Source organism: Macaca mulatta, chromosome 17 (genome assembly GCF_049350105.2).
Source record: "Macaca mulatta isolate MMU2019108-1 chromosome 17, T2T-MMU8v2.0, whole genome shotgun sequence".
Taxonomy (NCBI): Eukaryota; Metazoa; Chordata; class Mammalia; order Primates; family Cercopithecidae; genus Macaca; species Macaca mulatta.
In genome coordinates this window covers 28,902,453-28,922,797 of record NC_133422.1, presented here as the reverse complement: position 1 = coordinate 28,922,797, position 20,345 = coordinate 28,902,453, and the positions used below count along the sequence as shown (strand labels likewise).

Sequence of the window (20,345 nt, the reverse complement as noted above, 5' to 3'; positions counted from 1 at the left end):
GTCGTTTCTCTCCCGGCTTTCCTCTGCCTCATGGTTTCTGGCCGCTGGCGTCGGGAGCCGGAAGCATGGGCGCTGAGTGGGAGCTGGGGGCCGAGGCTGGCGGGTCGCTGCTGCTGTGCGCCGCGCTGCTGGCGGCGGGCTGCGCTCTGGGCCTGCGCCTGGGCCGCGGGCGGGGGGCGGCCGACCGCGGGGCGCTCATCTGGCTCTGCTACGACGCGCTGGTGCACTTCGCGCTGGTAAGTGCTATCGCCTAGACCCTTCGCTCCCCATTCCAGACAGTGGGAGTGGGGGGCGGCAAGGCGGGGTGCAGGGGGTCCGGCGGCTTTCTGCAGCAAGCTGACCGCCCCTCCCCCTGGGGCAGGAAGTCTGCGGGGAGCCGAGAGGCGCCTGGAGGCCGCGGCGCCCAGAGTTCTGATTCCCAGGTCTGTGAACAGAACGCCGCTTGCCCTGTGCTGCCGATTCCTCCACCAAACTTAAAAAAATTTCTGTACGTGCTGTGTTAGTTTAGAAGATACCCAAAGGCTAGAACCTCAGTTTCCTCGGCTTTGTAACCTGCACACAAATGTTGAACTGGAAATAATTGAGAGTAGAGTTGAGGTAATTTTTAAATGCCCCAGAGGGTAGGGTGCAAGGAGAGATGCTTGCTCCAGAGGCAGCAAGGCTATTGGCCCAAAACCCGAAGCCTTTGCCGAGACAAACGAAACACCCGCGTCTAATATGTGCCAGGCGCATTACTGAGTTTAAAATTTCAGATCTTTACAGCATCCATAAATGAGTTATTATTGTCTCCCATTTTACAGAGGTGAAGGTAGGCGCTGCAAAGTTAGGTGACTTTCCAGTGCCACACAGCTGGCATGATTCTGAGGCGGTCTAGTCTGGCTCCCAAGTTTGCACTCTGTGTATCAGTCGAGGTTTTAGGAAATATGTGTCCTTAAAAGATTCAACCCATTTTATAAAATAGGAAGGTTGTGTTTAAGGCATTTATATTGAAATGCCCCACCACACGCGCGCGCGCACACACACTTTTAAGTTTTTTAAAAACTATGCCCAAATATCTTTTTGTAAAGTTGACCTTGTTTAACTCTAGACACACCTGTGGCTAAGGGAAACTAAAGTCAGTAGTATTGAGAAAGCAAGCCGAGTTTTGGGTAATCATCGAGTTCTGTAAATGTTTGAGAGTTGGCTTTGTGCCCATGACTGATGTTGCTGGAATTTTTTTTTATTCTGATAAGCAACATGTAGAGATAAGGGACAGTGAATGTTTCTCTCAACTCCTTTATAGAATTGATTTGTTTTTGTCTTTTTATTTTTTTTTACTTTTTTATTTTTTATTTTTTTGTTCTTGAGCCAGAGTCTAACTCTGTCCCCAGCTGGAGTGTGGTGGCACTATCTCGGTGCACTGCCGCCTCCTGGGTTAAAGCGATTCTCCTGCCTCAGCCCCCGGAGTAGCTGGGATTACAGGCGCCTATCACCACGCCCGGCTAATTTCTGTATTTTTAGTAGAGATGAGGTTTCACTATGTTGGCCAGACTGGTCTCGAACCCCTAACGTCGGATGATCTGCCCGCCTTGGCCTCCTAAAGTGCTGGGATTACAGGCGTGAGCCACCGCGACCAGCCGAGAATTGATTTTTAAGCTATCACTTGAACACGAGGTCTCCCACAGAACAGGGGAGATAAAGCAGGTTGCTAGGCCCAGTTAGAAAAAATGTATAACATAATTTGTTATGTATAACAAAATGTATAACATAAAAATGTATAACATAACAAAAATGTTGCTAGTCCTATTTGGAGAAAAATGTATAACATATTGGCTGGGTATAACTTTATAGCATATCGGAATGTATATGTATAATGTATAACATATTGGACACAGTGGCTCATGCCTGTAATCTCAGCATTTTGGGAGGCTGAGGCGGGTGGATCACGAGGTCAGGAATTCAAGACCAGCCTGGCCAACATGGTGAAACCCCATCTCTACTAAAAATACAAAAATTAGCCGGATGTGGTGACAGGTGCCTGTAATCCCAGATGGTTGGGAGGCTGAGGCAGGATAATTGCTTGAACCTGGGAGGTGGAGGTTGTAGTGAGCCATGATCAAGCCACTGCACTCCAGCCTTGGACTTTTCCAAGACTCCAGTTTGGGGAAAAAAAAAGAAAAGTATATAACATATCTTAGACATACAAAAAGCTGTAAAAATACTTAAACTATATGCGTGTGTTCACCCCCTAGTTTAAAACTGTTTATTTTTCAAGCACAGGTTTTTACAGGTAACACAACACACACCTCCTTTTATGCCATTACCTACCCCAGCTGCAAAGTAGTCCACTGTGTGAATACACCATACCTTAGTTCTCCAAGTCTAAGACCCACATTTTTTCACATATTAGAACAATCAGCTATATCACGTAACTACTGTAGGCCATTTGATTGATATTTTAATGTCTCTGAAATGGGGATGTATCTTATATTTGATGAATGTGATCACTTAACCAGCCCATACTAGTGAACACATTTTTATTGTGTCCACCACAATAAAATGCATCCACCAACGTCTTTGTACACATGTCTCAGAGATCAGTGGGGAGAGCACTTGAATTAAGCAGTTGAGGCTGCAAGAAAATACATGCCCATGTTGTCTTTGCTTGGGAATTTATTGCAAGAACACCCAGAAATGTGGGACAAGCTAAGACTAAGATGTAGAGCTTAGGGGAGAACCAAAATTACAACTCACTTATTCACTAGAAGATGAGTTGCCTCTCCTTACCCCCTGACACTTCTTAAAGAGAGGAGCTCTGTAGGTTTTTTGGCTGCCATCAAATTGAGAGCTATCCTGTTGGACAGTTTCAAGCCAAGCATTCTCAGGGGCAGTTCATTTTCCAGATGTCCAACCAGAGCACAGTCACCTTGGGCCCCAGCACTGGTCATCAGTTCATCTCGTTATGACTACAGCAGAGAGCAGGCTGTCTTCCCATCAGCCTACCCAGAAGGAGCCATGGCAACATACTGGAAGAAGGAAACGGTGGCAGCCTAGGCACTGGTGCTTCATGGGTAAAATTTTATCTCTTCTGCAGTCTTAAGTATAGCGTTCAGGCATGTCCAGAAACATGAGGCAGTATATGAATGCCTGTGTATGGAACACATCCTGGGGTCCAGATTGACAGGAGCACAGGGTTTACATAAGGAAGAAGCGAGAGGACCACCTGGAAAGGTGACAGGTAAGAACTGTATTCTGTAGTGGGAAGCCATTGAAGGATTTCAAGCAGGGAAATCACGTGGCCAAAGCAGATCTTCAGAAAGATAATTTGGTGGTGATGTGTTAAGTCAGAAACTCTAGGGTCCGAGATTTTACCCAACTTAGAAGTTAACAAGGTAGTCCAGTTTGATTCCCCAAGGCCCAAGCCCCACGGGGCAACATAATGAAGGCCAGATGTTACTGCCTGTACATGCAGTGGGATGCATTACAAGAAAGGGACCCCAGAACTACGCGTCCATCTTGTTGGGAGCTGGTGGTGGCCTGCGCGTACTTCTCTCTGGAGAGACCTTATCTTAGGAATGGAAACCTCTGAGGAGGAGGAGAAGGTGAGGTCTTGATCTTTACCACCTAGAACCTCTCTGGAGGGAGCTCTCTCCCAGGTTGACTACCCTGGAAAGGCTCATTATAGAAACAGTCTTAAAATTGATGTAAATGTCTTTGCTCAGAGACCCAGACAGTGCAGGATGTGAGATATTCATGGAGAATTGTCTCCCAACATGGTGCAGGTTGGACTGGAAAGGATGGAGTTAAGGGGCAAGAAGATCAACAAAAAGCAACTGCTGTAGTTTGGGGAGTCATTTTTTTTAAAAAAAGAGGCAAGCCAAGGTGGTGTTGGAAGGTAAAATGGGGAGGAAAGCTAACTGTGAGAGACTTTCCAGGGGAGAATGTGGTAAGTCAAAGTGGCCACTTGTAGATTGGGGGTGGACATGATGTTGGGCTTAGGGCCTGAGCAACATGGGTAATGGTGAGCATATTAAGTAAGACAGCAAAATCTGGCTTTAGAACTATGAGTCAGGGGTCCTAGTGTGTGGTTAAGAGAGAATAGTGCCGGGCAGTGGCTCACACCTGTAATCAGCACTTCGGGAGGCCGAGGCAGGGTTGCTTGAGGCTAGGAGCTGCGAGACCAGCCTTGCTAACATAGTGAGGCCTCATCTCTGCAGAAAAATTAGCTGAGCGTGGTGCTGCATGCCCGTGATCCCAGCTACTCAGAAGGCTGAAGTGGGAGGATTGCTTGAACCCAGGAGATCGAGGCTGCAGTGAGCTATGATTATGCCACTGCACTCCAGCCTGGGTGACAGAGTGAGACCCCATCTCAAAAAGAAGAGAGAGAGAGAATGGCCAGAAGGCAATTGAAAATATGAACTGAGTTGGAGAGACAGAGTCAGGGCGGAAGAGAGAGTGCTGGGAATTCTTTTCTGAGTTGGGGGAGATAGCGGGAAGCCCCAGGTATGAGTGCTTTTGCTGAGCTGGAGAGGACAGAAGGGTAAAAGAGCTGAGGAATAAGAGCAGGATCTTTTAAAATATCTATCCTAGGAGAGAGTGGGCAAGACCACGAACCAGGAGGGCGCTGGGGTCCTGGGATCCACGGAATGGAATTTCAAGAACACTGATAAATTGCTGTAGCACCATTAAAAACAAAGAAAGGAAATAAAAGGTGAGGCACCTGGCAACCAGAAAGTCAGTGGTGAGAGTGGGATTGATGGGAGGGAGGCTCCAGAAGCCAAACACTTACAGGCCGGGTAGAGGAGAAGCTGGGCAGTAGATGAAAGTCCTGCAGAAGTTTGGTGGTGGGAGGAGGAAGGGCAGGAGGGTAGCTCCAGAGGCACCTCGGGGCAGGCTGGGGGATCTTGGTTCCTTTGAAGATAAAGGTCTGGGCGAGAGGATGGCCGAGGAAGGGTAAAAGTGCAGGCACGGCGGGCAGCTCTCGCTGTCTGATGTGTGCTTGGCCATGGAGGAGTTTTGAGACGAAGTCTCACTCTCTTGCCCAGGCTGGAGTGCAATAGCATGATCTTGGCTCACTGCAACCTCCGCCCCCCAGGTTCAGGTGATTCTTCTGCTTCAGCCTCCCGAGTAGTTGGGATTACAGGCACGTGCCACCATGCCCGGCTAATTTTCGTATTTTTAGTAGAGACAGGGTTTCACCATGTTGGTCAGGCTGGTCTCGAACTCCTGACCTCGTGATCTGCCTGCCTGGGCCTCCCAAAGTGCTGAGATTACAGGCGTGAGCCACCATGCCCGGGTGCCTTCAGTTTTTTGTTTTTTGTTTTTTTTTTTTTTTTTGAGACGGAGTCTCACGCTGTTGCCCAGGCTGGAGTGCAGTGGCGCGATCTCGGCTCACTGCAAGCTCCGCCTCCCGGGTTCCCGCCATTCTCCTGCCTCAGCCTCCTGAGTAGCTGGGACTACAGGCGCCCGCCACCGCGCCCGGCTAATTTTTTGTATTTTTAGTAGAGACGGGGTTTCACCGTGGTCTCGATCTCCTGACCTTGTGATCCGCCCGCCTCGGCCTCCCAAAGTGCTGGGATTACAGGCTTGAGCCACCGCGCCCGGCGGTGCCTTCAGTTTTCTTGAAGGAGGACTGCTTTGCTGTTTTGGTGCTAGGCTTTGGGACGAGATTCTGGGGCGTGGATCTTGGGATCCTCCTTCTATAAGCCTGTTTTTCAATGGGGATGTTTGTCTTTTCCGTAATGATCTATAAGAGGTGTTCATGAGTACAGTTTCACCCACACTTTATTATGCTTTTGGGGAGAAAGGGCCAGAAAGTGTTGTCAACCCCCTTTATTGACTAATCCATTCTTTCCCCACTTATTTGAAATGCCACCTTTATCATATACTGAAGTATTTTATATGCATAGATATGTTTGGGGATTTTTGAATTTAGTTCTGTTTTATGAATCTTTTGGTTCCAGTTCTAGCCACTGTTTTATCAGATATTGAAAATTTCAGCACTATAATGTAGTTCAATATCTGATAAAGCAAATTTCTCCCTACTATTCTTTTTTAAACACTTTAAAACTTATGATATATCCTTCCAAATGTACTTTTAAATTCACTTTGCTGACCGGGTGTGTACAAAAATTAGCCAGGCGTGCGGTAGCCTGCACCTGCAATCCCAGCTATTTGGGAGGCTGAGGTAGGAGAATCGCTTGAGCCTGGGAGGCAGAGGTTGCAGTGAGCCGAGATCGTGCCACTGCACTCTAGCCTGGGGGACAGAGTGAAATCCTGTCTCAAAAATAAAAAAATAATTTCACTTTGCCAAGTTCTAATACTTGGTATTTTGATTGTGGTTTTCTTAGCTTTACAGATTAGTTTGAGATTAAATGATATTTTTATAATACAGTCTGCCTTCTAAGAACTGGGTAGATTGCAATTTGTTTAAATCTTCTGTTATAGTCTCTTAAAGTTTATTTCAAAACATTTTATATTTTCATTGCTACTGTATTTCTCCTTTGTATTTTGTTTTATTTAATTTAATTTAATTTTTTGAGACAGAGTCTCCCTCTGTCGCCCAGGCTGGAGTGCAGTGGCACGATCTCAGCTCATCGTAGTCCCTGCCTCCTGGGTTCAAGCAGTTCTCCTGCCTCAGCCTCCCAAGTAGCTGGGATGATAGGCATGTGCCACCATGCCCAGCTAATTTTAGTGTGTGTTTCTAGTAGAGAAGGGGTTTTGCCATGTTGCCCAGGCTGGTCTCAAACTCCTGGCCTCAAGTGATCCACCCGCCTGGGCCTCCCAGAGTGCTGGAATTACAGGCATGAGCCACTACGCCTGGCCTTTCCTTTGTGTTTAGACTGATTATTGTTACTATAGTGAAAGCTGTTGAGATATACCTGTATTTATATAGTTACCAGCCACTTGTCTAAATTCCCCTTTTCCTCCCTCCAGCTTTATTGTTATAATTTATGTATAATAAAACTCACCCATTCTGTGTACAGTTTGGTGAATTTGAGTGATTGTGTAGAGTTGTGTAACCACCCTTGCAATCACAGTACAGAACGTTTCCATCACGCTTCTAGTAAAAGTTTTCTCATGTCCCTTTGAAGAGGATCCCAGTCCCAACAAACACCCATCTGCCTTCTGTCTTTAAAGTTTTGCTGTTCCTGTAATTTTATAAAAATGAAATCATACATACAAAGTCTTTATTTAACATAAGTTGCTGTGTAGTGTTCCAGTCTGTGGATGTATCTCAATTCATTTATCAGTTAATGAACAAATGGGTTGTTCCTAGTTTTTGACTATTACAAATAATGCTGCTAATAGATATCTGCATCCAAGTCTGTGTGGGCATATTTTCCTTTCTCCTAGGCCAAGGCCTTGGAGTGGGATTCTTTCATTTTAGTAGAAACTGCCAACCTGCTTTCCGTGGTGGCCGTACCATTGTGCGTTCCCACTAGCAGTGTGTGAGAGTTCCTGTTGCCTCACCAGCACTTAGCATTTTTGTGGTTTTTACTTTTGTTTTTAGTCATTCTGATAAACATATATGATTGAAACTTACCACTCACCCTCATACATGCCACAGGTTGCATTTTCAAATGCAGTACCAGGCCTGGTGCGGTGGCTCAGGCTTGTTTTTTGTTCTTTGTTTTTGTTTTTGAGATGGAATCTCATTCCGTCACCCAGGCTGGAGCGCAGTGGTGTGATCTCAGCTCACTGCAAGCTCCGCTTCCCAGGTTCATGCCATTCTCCTGCCTCAGCCTCCTGAGTAGCTGGGACTACAGGTGCCTGCCACCATGCCCGGCTAATTTTTTTTTGTATTTTTAGTAGAGACAGGGTTTCACCATGTTGGCCAGGATGGTCTCAATCTCCTGACCTCGTGATCCACCCTCCTTGGCCTCCCAAGGTGCTGGGATTACAAGTGTGAGCTCAGGCTTGTAATCCCAGCACTTTGGGAGGCTGAGGTGGGCGGATCACCTTAGGTCGGGAGTTCAAGACCAGCCTGGCCAACATGATGAAACCCCGTCTCTACTAAAAATACAAAAACTTAGCCAGGTGTGGCAGTGCACACCTGTAATCCCAGCTACTTGGGAGGCTGAGGCATGATAATTGGTTGAACCTGGGAGGTGGAAGTTGCAGTAAGCCGAGATGATACCACTGCACTCCAGCCTGGGTGACAGAGCAAGACTCTAGCTCAATAAATAAATGGATGAATGGATGAATGCGTGCATGCAGCACCAGTTCCTAAACACGGTTCTAGGTGGAGTCTGACCATCATTCAAGGAGCCTGGGGCGGTGGGGGAAGGTGGAAAGAGCACAGGCCTTTGGGTGCAGTAGGTGCACCCTTGAACGCCAGCTTTCCCGATGACCAACTCAGAAACTTGGGCATGCCCCTTTCCCCTGCAAATCCTTTCTGTAATGAGGAGGAAAAGAAGGAAGGAAACTTTCTGTCTTAGTTTTCTTACCTGTGAAGTATGGAAATAATGTTTTCTTCAAAGGACTGTGAGAATTAAATAAAGCCTTATAACTTAGCGCAGTGCTTCTCAAGCTTGACCATGCACACAGATCATCCGGGGATCATCCGAGATTCTGCAGTGGTAACCAGCTCCCAAGTGATTGCCAGGCTGTGATTCGTTGACTGTATTTGAATGGCAAGGATGTAAGGCACCTGGCACTTGCTAGAGTTCAGTAAATGTAATTCTCTCCTCCATCCTCTTAGTGAATCCTCCTTGCCATATTCCATACCCGGTTTAGCTTTTGTCATCCAATCCCTGTGTACTAAAGTGATGATGTATTTGTCCAATTAAGATGAGCCTTGGAAGGTTTCCTTTCACATCTTTAATCTGAGAAGTAACAACCTTCTGGCAGAGAAGGGTATATTCTTGAAAAGAGAGAAAAGTGTTTCAAGTCCTAAATCAAACAGTATACTGCTATGTTGTAGGAACCATAGAACTCGTGTAACTCTTTGATCCTGGTAGTTCTGAAAGAGACCAGCGTGGTCTCCTGTGAATGTTAGGTGACAACTGGCTGCTGAGCAGGTTCCCTCAAGTGGAAATGGTCGTCTCATTAAGCAGGCAGCAGCTGGGCAGCATACATTTATGGAGTCATTAAAGCCTTGTCACCAAAGGACCGTAGGAGGCTGCTGCAGCTGATCCCTCCGGAAACAATGATGTATGCTGTTGCCATGACGTGCAAAAATCCAGTCTGATTAGGCTGAGGTTTTGTGAGTCCGATTTGCAAATGCTAATAAATGTTGACAGGATTTATATACTGATTCTATTCCTGCTCTAGTTCATTCTCCCACTCTTGAAAGTGAATGTTGCCCTGTTTTCTCTAGGTCTTCATTCAAACATACTGACAACAAAAAACAGATACATTCAAATACATACTCAGCCTCAGTATGTGTTCTTTTTATTTCTGTAAGAACTTTTTCAGCTAAATTTTTCCTTAAGGATTAGAATGAGTAAATTGAGCATGCTCTTTAAATTGGATATTTAATTATCAATGGAAGTAGCTGGCATAACTTAATGATCTGTTTGATCTGAGCTTTGGCTTATAGCTGTCTTTAAGTCTATAAAATATGTTGTTAAAACCCTTATATGCCTGGGCCGGGCGTGGTGGCTCACCCCTGTAATCCCTGCATTTTGGGAGGCCGAGGCAGGCAGATCACCTGAGGTCAGGAGTTTGAGACCAGTCTGGCCAACATGGTGAAAACCTGTCTCTACTAAAAATACCAAAATTAGCCAGGCGTGGTGGCGTGTGCCTATAATCCCAGCTACTTGGGAGGCTGAGGCAGAAGAATTGCTTGAACCCAGGAGGCAGAGGTTGTAGTGAGCCGAGATCATGCCACTGCACTCCAGCCTGGGCAACAGAACGAGACCATCTTAAAAAAAAAAAAAAAATTACATGCCTGGACATCTTAAGAGAAAAATGAGACTGGCCTTTCTTTATTTGCTATAATACATTTTAATTTTTAAGCTGATTTTGTTAGCTCAACTAAGTATAGTTCAGTTATGTTATATAACATATGTCCAGTAGGAACTTTCCTGTATTTTTTAAACCACATTTTTTGATATGTGGAACTTAAATAAGTATTATGAAATTTTCCTCATCACCCTCTGGGTTAATAGTAGGAAAATTCATAGCAGGGAGAAAATATTTTAAATATTTATAAGTGCTTATTAATATAAACCTGAAATATGTCTTGAAGGCTACCATGGAATTTAACAGTGGTCATCTCTGGGAAATGTGATTGGGAGTCAGGAGGGAGAGAGGCTTTTATTCTTTGCTTTGTACCTTTTTATAGTTTTTTGGGGTTTTTTAAACATGTATCATAGATATTTTTACTTGTTTGTTTTGTGGGATTGTTTTGTTTTGTTTTGTTTTGTGTTTTGAGATGGAGTCTCGCTCTGTTGCCAGGCTGGAGTGTGGTGGCGCGATCTCGGCTCACTGCAACCTCCGCCTCCCGGGTTCAAGCAATTCTCCTGCCTCAGCCTCCCGAGTAGCTGGGACTACAGGTGCATGCTACCACGCCTGGCTAATTTTTGTATTTTTAGTAGAGACAGGGTTTCACCATGTTGGCCAGGATGGTCTCCATCTCCTGACATTGTGATCTGCCCACCTCAGCCTCCCAGAGTGCTGGGGTTACAGGCATGAGCCACTGCACCCAGTCATATATATATATATATATATTTTTAAACAGGGTCTTGCTTTGTTGCTCAGGCTGGAGTGCAGTGGCACAATCTCATCTCACTGCAGCCTCGACGTCCTGGGCTCAAGTGGTCCTTCCACCTTACCCACCTGGGACTACAGGCGCACGCCACCACACCCAGCTAATTTTGTATTTTTTGTAGAGATGGGGTTTCACATGTTGCCCAGGCCCATCTTGAATTCCTGGGCTTATATAATTTTTTTTTAAGGTAAAATTTTAAAAGGTATACCACCAGAAGAAATATCAGAAGAGTAAAGAAAAATCCACTGAAATATCTTCCTGCCATAGGCGTTGTGGGCACTGCAGACATTGGTTTAGGGAGGAGAAAAGGCCTCTGATCAGAGGGAGCAAAAGCCTGATTCTGGGCAGCTCCTCTGCAGTCCTAAATGGACAAGAAAGAATTTGCTCAGCATGTATCACCCAGAGCTGGCATTTTGATGCCTGGTCCTTTACCAAGAGGGCACAAGAAAATATGTGAATAGTGGGAGTTTTTTCCTTTCGGTTCTGGTCACGGCCATCACCTCTCCTTACTCTTCATCCTTTTTGTGCTACTATTTATTTTAACCCTCAACACGGCGCCAAACTTACACGAACATTCCCATTGGTTCCCGTGAGGAGGTACATTGAGTTTCAGCACCTCTCACCAGGTTGAAGTCCACCTCCCCTGGTAAGCGTGCGTGCATGCATGTGTGTGTGCGCGCGCCTGTGCACGGGCGTGTGTGTCCGTGCACGTGTGTGGGGGGGGTGGGGAGGGAGTGCATTCTGAGTCTCCTGTGGCTGGGAACCGAGGTGCAGTGTTATTCAAGTGTCTTTTGCCTGCAGGAGAGCAGAAGATGGACAGAGAAGTAAGCAGGTTTGCACTGTGGTTTATTGAGACCTGAATAATCAGGCAACTCAAGTACTGTTGAGTGCTGAAACACCAGTGTGTCTGATACAAAAGTGCATCTGCGGGGAAGGAGGTGGCAAACTGCTTGCTTTTGAGGTGTGCCCTGCCTGACACATGCTGCAGATCTCTGTTGCTTTTTGCCTGTGCTCATTTAGGCTGATCCAGACCAAGACACCCAGGACGCTTTGGGTCTGGAGAGGGTCCTGGAGGAGCTAAGCCTCAGGCTGTCTGGAACCTCAGGTGCTGTGTTTCTTGTAACCACTGTGGTCTGAGTCCTGTGCTCGCCTGTTTCTAGCATGAAGGCAGGGAGCCCCTGCAACTGCAGGATCCTGAGTCTGGAGTCCAGAAATGCAAGGAGTGCCCTTCTCTGATCCCTTACAGGTGTAGCACCAAGCGCTGAGACTGGCTTTCTCTAGTGGTACCATATTGGAATTTGACAAGTTGCTATGTATCCCCCCAACCATTTTTTTTTTTTTAAGAAGCAGGGTCTCTCTCTGTCCTCTAGGCCCGAGTACAGTGGTACAATCATGGTTCACTGCAGCCTTGAACTGCTGGGCCCAACTGATCCTCCCACCTCAGTCTCCTGAGTAGCTGGGACTACAGGTACACACCACTGCACCCAACTAATGTTTTTGATGTTGTTTTGTTTGTTTGTTTGTTTTTGTGACAGAGTCTCGCTCTGTCACCCAGCCTGGAGTACAGTGGCACCATCTCTACTCACTGTAACCTCTGTCTCCTGGGTTCAAGCGATTTTCCTGCCTCAGCCTCCCAAGTAACTGGGATTACAGGTGTGTGCCACCACGCCCAGCTAGTTTTTGTATTTTTAGTAGAGACGAGGTTTCACCATGTTGGTCAGGCTGGTCTTGAACTCTTGACCTTGTGATCCACCTGCCTCAGTCTCCCAAAGTGCTGGGATTACAGGTGTAAACCTATGTATCTTTTTAAAATTAAGTTTTACTGTGAACAGTTTCAAACATTCACAGATGTAGAGAGACTAGTACAGTATCAGTGAGCAGATTCTACATTTTCAAGTTTTGCTGCACTTGCCCATCTGTCACTTTTTCTTCTCTTTTTCTCCTTCCCTCCCTCCCTTTTTCATTGTTATTGCTGAAGTACTGGAAAGTGATCTGGACCTCATGTCACTTTACCTTTATGTAGTAAGTCTGTCTCTAAATAAAGTCAGGTCTTCTTCAGGGACAGGTGCCTGCCGTTCGTGTTATCATAGAAATGACAGAAAAAGAAAAAAAGAAAGAAATAGTCTGTTGTACTTTTTGCTCAAGCTTAACCATATCTCGCCTAACACCTAGTGGAGCCCTGCCTTCCCAATTACAGCAACATCCTGCATGTGGTCCTTTGCTGTTGACTAGGCACCTTTCATCTGATCCTTAGATCCTCAGTGCTTATTGAGCTCAAACGTGAATCTTAGTTCCAGATGGCTGGATCTCGATCATACATTGTGGTTAAAGACTTTGAAGCTGATAACTTTCCATGTTTATTTGGTTATTTAACATAACAATTTTAAGGGAGAAGAAAAAAGCACTGTACAGTTCATTTAATATAAAGCATGAATTCACAGGAGGAACTATATCTGTCTCCATTCTCTACAATTCTACAGATAATTTTGGTGCCTGGCAAATAGTAGTGTTTTCAGTGGCTTTGATCTTAGGTCTTTGTGTGGTTAGAGCAGATTTCATTCAAAAGCCCCTGAATGGTCTTTTTTTTTTTTTTTTTTTTTTTCGAGACGGAGTCTGGCTCTGTCGCCCAGGCTGGAGTGCAGTGGCGCGATCTCGGCTCACTGCAAGCTCCGCCTCCCGGGTTCACGCCATTCTCCTGCCTCAGCCTCCCGAGTAGCTGGGACTACAGGCGCCCACAACCGCGCCCGGCTAATTTTTTGTATTTTTAGTAGAGACGGGGTTTCACCATGGTCTCGATCTCCTGACCTTGTGATCCGCCCGCCTCGGCCTCCCAAAGTGCTGGGATTACAGGCGTGAGCCACCGCGCCCGGCTCTTTTTTTTTTTTTTAAGACAGAGTCTCACTGTGTCACCCAGGCACAGGCACACGCACACAATCTTGGCTCACTGCAACCTCCACCTCCCGGGTTCAGGCGATTCTTGTGCCTCAGCCTCCTGAGTAGCTGGGACTACAGGCATGTGCCACCATGCCTGACTAATTTTTTTGTATTTTTTAATATTTGTATTTTGTATTTTTAGTAGAGACGGAGTTTCACTATGTTGGCCAGGCTGATCTTGAACTCCTGACCTCAGGTGATCTGACCGCCTCAGCCTCCCAAAGTGCTGGGATTACAGGTGTGAGCCACCACGCCCGGCCTTTATAATCTTTAACACCATAATAGCAGGTCTCATTCTGAAGCTGGGGCCTCTGCCTCCCACACCTAGTTTGTTTGTTTTTGCATGGAATCTGTTATTGATAAGAGTCAGCTGTGGATGGTGCAGCCTAAAGTGGTGAGCCTGTGTTTGCTGATTTATATTTGTGAGTTCTGTTAGGGTAAGAGCCAGCCAGTCTCAGAATCACGGAACCTTCAGAGATGTCACCTGGAACTCTGATATGGACACGCTCACCCCTTTTCACCATGTGCTTTTTCTGACTTTCATCTGATTGACCTTCCTGGGGTGGGATGCAGCAGGATTGGCATGGGCTGCAGTGGGAGCGGACAAGTGTGATATAGGGAAGGGATACCACCTCTTAGAGTTGTTTGAGGGAAGAATCAGAGAGTTGCTACTGGTGTGTGACCTACTTCATGAAGAAAAGCCAAGTGTTTGTTGGTCTGTTTGGCTCCCTTTTTACCTAAAACACAAGGGCAATGTCCTCGTGTAGAACCACTGCCCTTTCCCGGCAAAGCATGACCTGCTATTTAGACAGTGCCAGTGCACACTGACCCACCAGACCTGCCCATGTCTGCAGTGGGTCCTATTTTTTAAATCACATGAGAGCATTTTCTTTATATACTGAATGTTTCAGCCAAGGACTTTTGCAAGTCACACCTCTGGACCCATGTCATCTCTGCTATCACTGAAAAATAAGAAGAACTAAGGAATTAGGTGGCCCAGCTAATACTACATGATTCAGGGATAGCTGTGGAAAGTCTGGAGAATCAGCCTGGGATTGTATGTGTATTTGGTGTGTATTGCATGTAATCAACCTTGGCCCACCCTTAAGGAGCTTTACTAGTGGGGAAAGTAGAGAGGGAAACAAGTCATTGTCATGCAGTCTGGTGAGTGAGAAGACTCTGTCCAGGCCTAGAGGTGGCACCGAGGAGGGAACTGGGGTTTCACTGGGTTTTTAAAGGCCGAAGAGGAGGTTACCAGGCAGCAGGGGAGGGGGGACTTAAGATTCACTTCAGACCCTTTGCCCTCATGATGGGTGCGCAGATCTTCTTCTCAGATTCTTATGAAAATGGCCCCTCCTCTGCTTTACCAAATGCTTTGACTTAAGCAGAATTGTTGGTTAATCTTGCCCATGGGGCAGTCTAGCCCACTGGTTTCAAATTCCAAGTGATGATATCTCCATTTTAAAACTTACATTCTTAACAATGAAAAAAACCTCAAAGGCAGACAAAGGATTTGAATAGAAATTCCTCCAAAGAGGTCAATATGTACATGAAAATATGTTTAGCATCACTAGGCAGTCATTGGGGGAAATGCAAATCAAAACCACGGTGAGATACTCCTTCACACCCATTAGGATGACTACTATTAAAAACAATAACAACAAAGGAAAATAACAAGTGTTGGCCAAGAATGTGGAGAATTGTTGGTGGGAATGCAAAACGGTGCCAGCGCTGCAGAAAGCTGTGTGGGAGCTCCTCAGAAAGCTAAACATTTACCTTAAGTTCCAGCAATTCCACTTCTACATATACAACCAAAGGAATTGAAACCAGGCACTCGAACAGATACTTGCAAACCAGTGTTCATAGCAGCAGACTTATGAGCCACAATAACTCCAAAATGGAAACAACCTAAAGGTCCATCAGCAAATGAATAAACACAATGCAGTGCCTACATACAGTGGAATATGATTCAGTCTTAAAAAGGAACAAAATTCTGACACATGCTACCACATGGGTGAACCTAGAAGATGCTATGCTAAGTAAAATAAGCCAGACATGAAAGGACAAATACAGTCATCACTGCGTAAAGATGTTTCAGTCAATAAGGGATGGAATATACCACGGTTGTCCCTTAAGATTATGATGGAGCTGAAAAATTCCTAATGCCTAGAGACGTCATAGCTGTCATAATGTTGTAGTGCAGTGCATTACCTTTTCTATATTTAGATGCACAAATACTTACCATTGTGTTATAATTTCCTACAGTATTCAGTACAGTAATGCTGTACAGGTTTGTAACCCAGGAGCAAAAGGCTATCCATATAGCCTACATGTGAGGTAAGCGTTACACAACCTAGGTTTGTGTGAATACACTCTATGATGTCCACACAATGACAAAACTGTCTAATGATGCTTTTCTCAGAGCATATCACCATTGTAAGGCTAAGCATGAATGTTTGGTCTCATTTCATTTATACGAGTTATCTAAAATAGAGTCATAGATGTACAAAGTAGAGTGCTGGGTGTTGGGCTGAGAGAGGGAAGAAATGGAGAATTAGTGTTTAGTGGGCACATTGTTTTAGTTTTGGAAGATGAAGAGTTCTGGAAATGGTGGCGATGGCTGCACACATTGTTAATGTACACAGTACCCCTGAGCACCACTGTTTGTGCCACAGGGCTGAGCAGGGCAAAAGCTGGACCCACGGGCCTCATACCATCCTCTGGGCTCCATCCCTGTCCTTCACCTCTCAGCCTGCCCACCCAGGCCCAGCTCTAGGCCTGCCTCCCTCTGGAATCTTTCCTCACTGTCCCAACTGCAGCTCCCTCATCTTCCTCCAACCTTTATTGAATTGGAAGTCATTGTTAATCCAATTAGACAATAAATCCTCTGAGGCCAAAACCTGGCCATTCTAAATATTTTTTTTTAAGTCCTGACAGTTGCCAAAAAAAAAAGTCAATTTACTTAGTCATGGTACTCTTTATCCCATGTCTTTCTCTGTTTCTTTAATTAACTTTTTTTGAGGTAATTGTAGATTCACATGCAGTTGTAAGAAATAATACAGAGGTCCCTTGTTTACTTTTCCCAGGTTTGCACAATGGTAACATTTTGGTGGGTTTTTAAAAAATTATCTTCGGCCGGGTGCAGTGGCTCACACCTGTAATCCCAGCACTTTGGGAGGCCAAGGCAGGTGGATCACCTGAGGTCAGGAGTTCGAGACCAGCCTGGCCAACATGGCGAAACCCCGTCTCTACTAAAAATACAAAAAATTAGCCAGGCATGGTAGTGGGCACCTGTAATCCCAGCTACTTAGGAGACTAAGGCAGGAGAATTGCTTGAACCCAGTAGGCGGAGGTTGCAGTGAGCCAAGGTCATACCACTGCACTCCTGCCTGGGGAGCAAGACTCTGTCTAAAAATGAAGTTATTTTCTATTTTGATAATTTTGGTACCAAACATTTTGTAAAACTATAGTATAATATAACCATCATATGGACATTGATACAGTCCACTGATCTTTTTCAGACTTCTCAGTTTTTTTGTGTGTGGAGGTGTGTGTGTGTGTGTGTGTGTGTATTAAGTTCTATATAATTTTATCAACTGGGTAGATTCGCATATCAACCACAACAGTACAGGTACTGAATAGTTCCAGCACTACAAGGATCCCTAGTGTTTTCCTTTTATAATTACACATCCCCCCTTCCCACACCTTCATCCCCTAACCCCTGGCAACCACTAATAATGTCCTCCATTTCTAAAATCTATCATTTCAGAAAATTGTTACATAAATGTAACCATAGAGCCGGGCATGGTGGCTCAAGCCTGTAATCCCAGCACTTGGGGAGGCTGAGGCAGGTGGATCACTTGAGGTCAGGAGTTCGAGACCAGCCTGGCCAACATGCTGAAACCCCATCTCTATTAAAAATACAAAAATTAAGGAGGGCATGGTGGTGCACGCCTGTAATCCCAGCTACTCGGGAGGCTAAGGCACGAGAATCCCTTAACATGGGAGGTGGAGTTTGCAGTGAGCCAAGATCAAGCCACTGCACTCTTGCCTGAGCAACAGAGCGAAACTGTGTCTCATAAAATAAATACAGAAATAAAAATGAATGTAATCACTGTGTAATCTTTTGGGATCGGCTTTTTGAAGAACATCAGTTTTTAGTTACCACAAATAAAGCTGCTATGAACATTCGTGTACTTGTTTTTGTATAAACATAAGTTTTTATTTTTCTGGGAGAAATACCCAAATGTAGAATTGCTGGGTCATATGGTCATTGCATATTTAGTTTTAGAAGAAACTGCCAAACTCTAGTTTTTTTTAGTGACTGTACCACTTCTATCTCTTCAGAAATGTGTGTTTGTTTCCGTTTTTCTACATCCTTACCACTATTTGATGTTGCCACTATTTTTTATTTTTGCCTTCCTTCCTTCCTTCCCTTCCTTCCTTTTCTCCCTTCCTTTCCTCCCTTCCTTTTCTTTCCTTCCTTTCCTTCCTTCCCTTCCTTCCTTCCCTTCCTTCCTTCCTCCCTTCTTCCCTCCCTCCCTTCTTTCCTCCCTTCCTCCCTTTCCCTTTCCTTTTCCCTTTCCCTTTCTTTTTTGGACACAGTTTTACTCTGTCGCAAAGGCTGGAGTGCATTGGCACAATCACAGCTCACTGCAACCTCCGCCTCCCGGTTCAAGCAGTTCTCCTGCCTCAGCCTCCTAAGTAGCTGGGACTACAGGCACACACCACCACACCCAGCTAATTTTTTTGTATTATTAGCAGAGGTGGGGTTTCACCGTGTTGGCCAGGCTGGTCTCGAACTCCTGACCTCATGATTCGCCCGCCTAGGCCTCCGAAAGTGCTGGGATTACAGGTGTGGACCACCGCACCCAGCCTTATTTTCGCCATTCTGATAGTTTATGCAGTGATACCTCCCTGTGGTTTGAAGGTGTGTTTCCTTGGTGGCTAACGAGGTTGAACATCTTTCCATGTGCTTATTTGCCATCTTTATGTACTTTCCAGTGAGATATCTATTCATTTCTTTTACCCATTTTCTAATCAGATTACTATTTTTAACTGTCTTGTTTTCTATTCTCCTTTTTATTTCTTTTAGGAAACGCTTATTAGCATGTACTGTGTGTTAGCCATTTGGAATATAGAGATACAAGACAAATAATTGGCACTCAGAGAACTGGCAGTTTTGGGAAGAGACAAGTGAGCAGGTTTCTGTGTAGGAGGGCACCGACCTCCCAGCAGGAGAATAGTACAATCTTGCTTCCTGGAGGAGGCGACATCTGATCAGCATTTGAAGGCATGAATATTCGTTACACTTGATTTGTATTATGCTATCTTTACATTTAGGACATTAATACAGTAAAAAATAGGGTATTCTAAAAGCCTCATCAGGGCATCCTTTATAAGTAATTTGTTGTATGAACTTAATTCAAGGTTAGCAAACACTGAACACAAATGCCACGTTTCTTGGGGATTCTAAGATAGAAATGACAGTACTCCAGATCCCAATGATGTGTGATCCAATGGGAGCTGGGGATTCATAGCGAGCGGATAGCTGCTGGTTACAGAAACAAACTTAGTCACATGGGAGTTTCAGGAGAGTGAGACATTAATTCTCATTAGGAGGTCAAAGAAGGTTTCTTGAAGAAGGGAGTTGGGGCTGGGATTTGAAAAATGAGTAGAACTTCAACAGGTAGATGTAAAAGGAAACGGATTTGTTATAGACTCATAGGTTCCTGCATGTTACTGATTTCCAGTTCCCCATCTTGCTCTTACCCAGAGTTGCTTCTGGGGAAAGGTCTGCAATCTAGTGTCAGACTCCACGTCTTACTAATGAGTCTAGTAGAAGAGGTTGCCAGTGGAGGTTGCATTTAGTTTTAGGATGAGATTCACAATCTATAGGAAGGAAGTCCTTCATCTTACAGATAGATGGCCTGAGGCCTAGAGAGGGTCAAATTCAGCCCAGCCCCATTGCCTCACTGGCCAGCCCAGTGGATGTGCTTTGTCTAGAAAGTTCTCAAGCCAAAGCAAGGAAGCGGTATGGACTTCACCCTATGGTTCTGCTAAAAATAAAAAATTGGCTGGTAAAAATAAAGTGTTGCAAAGTAAGTGGACTGGGGAGTACTTATTTGTTTATAAACACAGCTATTTGTCTCATATGATTTTTTTAAATGTCCTTTAAAGGATATGATTTTTGGAGCCTGGCACGGTGACTCACACCTGTAATCCCAGCACTTTGGGGGGCCAAGGCAGGCAAATCACTTGAGGCCATGAGTTTGAAACCAGCCTGGCCAACATGGTGAAATCCCATCTCTACTAAAAATGACAAAAATTAGCTGAGTGTGGTGTCACATGCCTGTGGTCCCAGCTACTTGAGAGGCTGAGGCACTGGAATCGCTTGAACCCAGGAGGCGGAGGTTGCAGTGAACCAAGTCCAAGATCACACCACTGCACTCTACCCTGGGCAACAGAGCAAGATTCTGTCTCAAAAAAAAAAAAAAAAAAAAGAATATGACTTTTACATATACTCAGATAAACCACATTTACCAATTAAGCAACTTGCAAAGAGTGCCAAAACAAGACAAAGTAAACCAACCTCAAAGCCTCTGTTCAGAGATTAAAATCAGTAAAAATCTAGAAGATTTCATGAGATGGGGAGAAAGGTCTCTTCTCAATCAGAAAAAAAAAAGTAATTATAAACTGTAGAATAAACATAAGA

At 45.0% G+C, this 20,345-nt stretch overlaps 1 protein-coding gene across 1 annotated transcript in view; it reads left to right on the top strand.

The window, feature by feature from the left end:
- EBPL (EBP like) overlaps positions 1-20,345 on the top strand; it is a 31,174-nt gene continuing 10,829 nt past the window's right edge. The window contains exon 1 of the mRNA XM_015121087.3: positions 1-236. Coding sequence (XP_014976573.3) covers positions 66-236 — 171 coding nt within the window. The 5' untranslated portion in view covers positions 1-65. The remainder of the gene's footprint in view (positions 237-20,345) is intronic.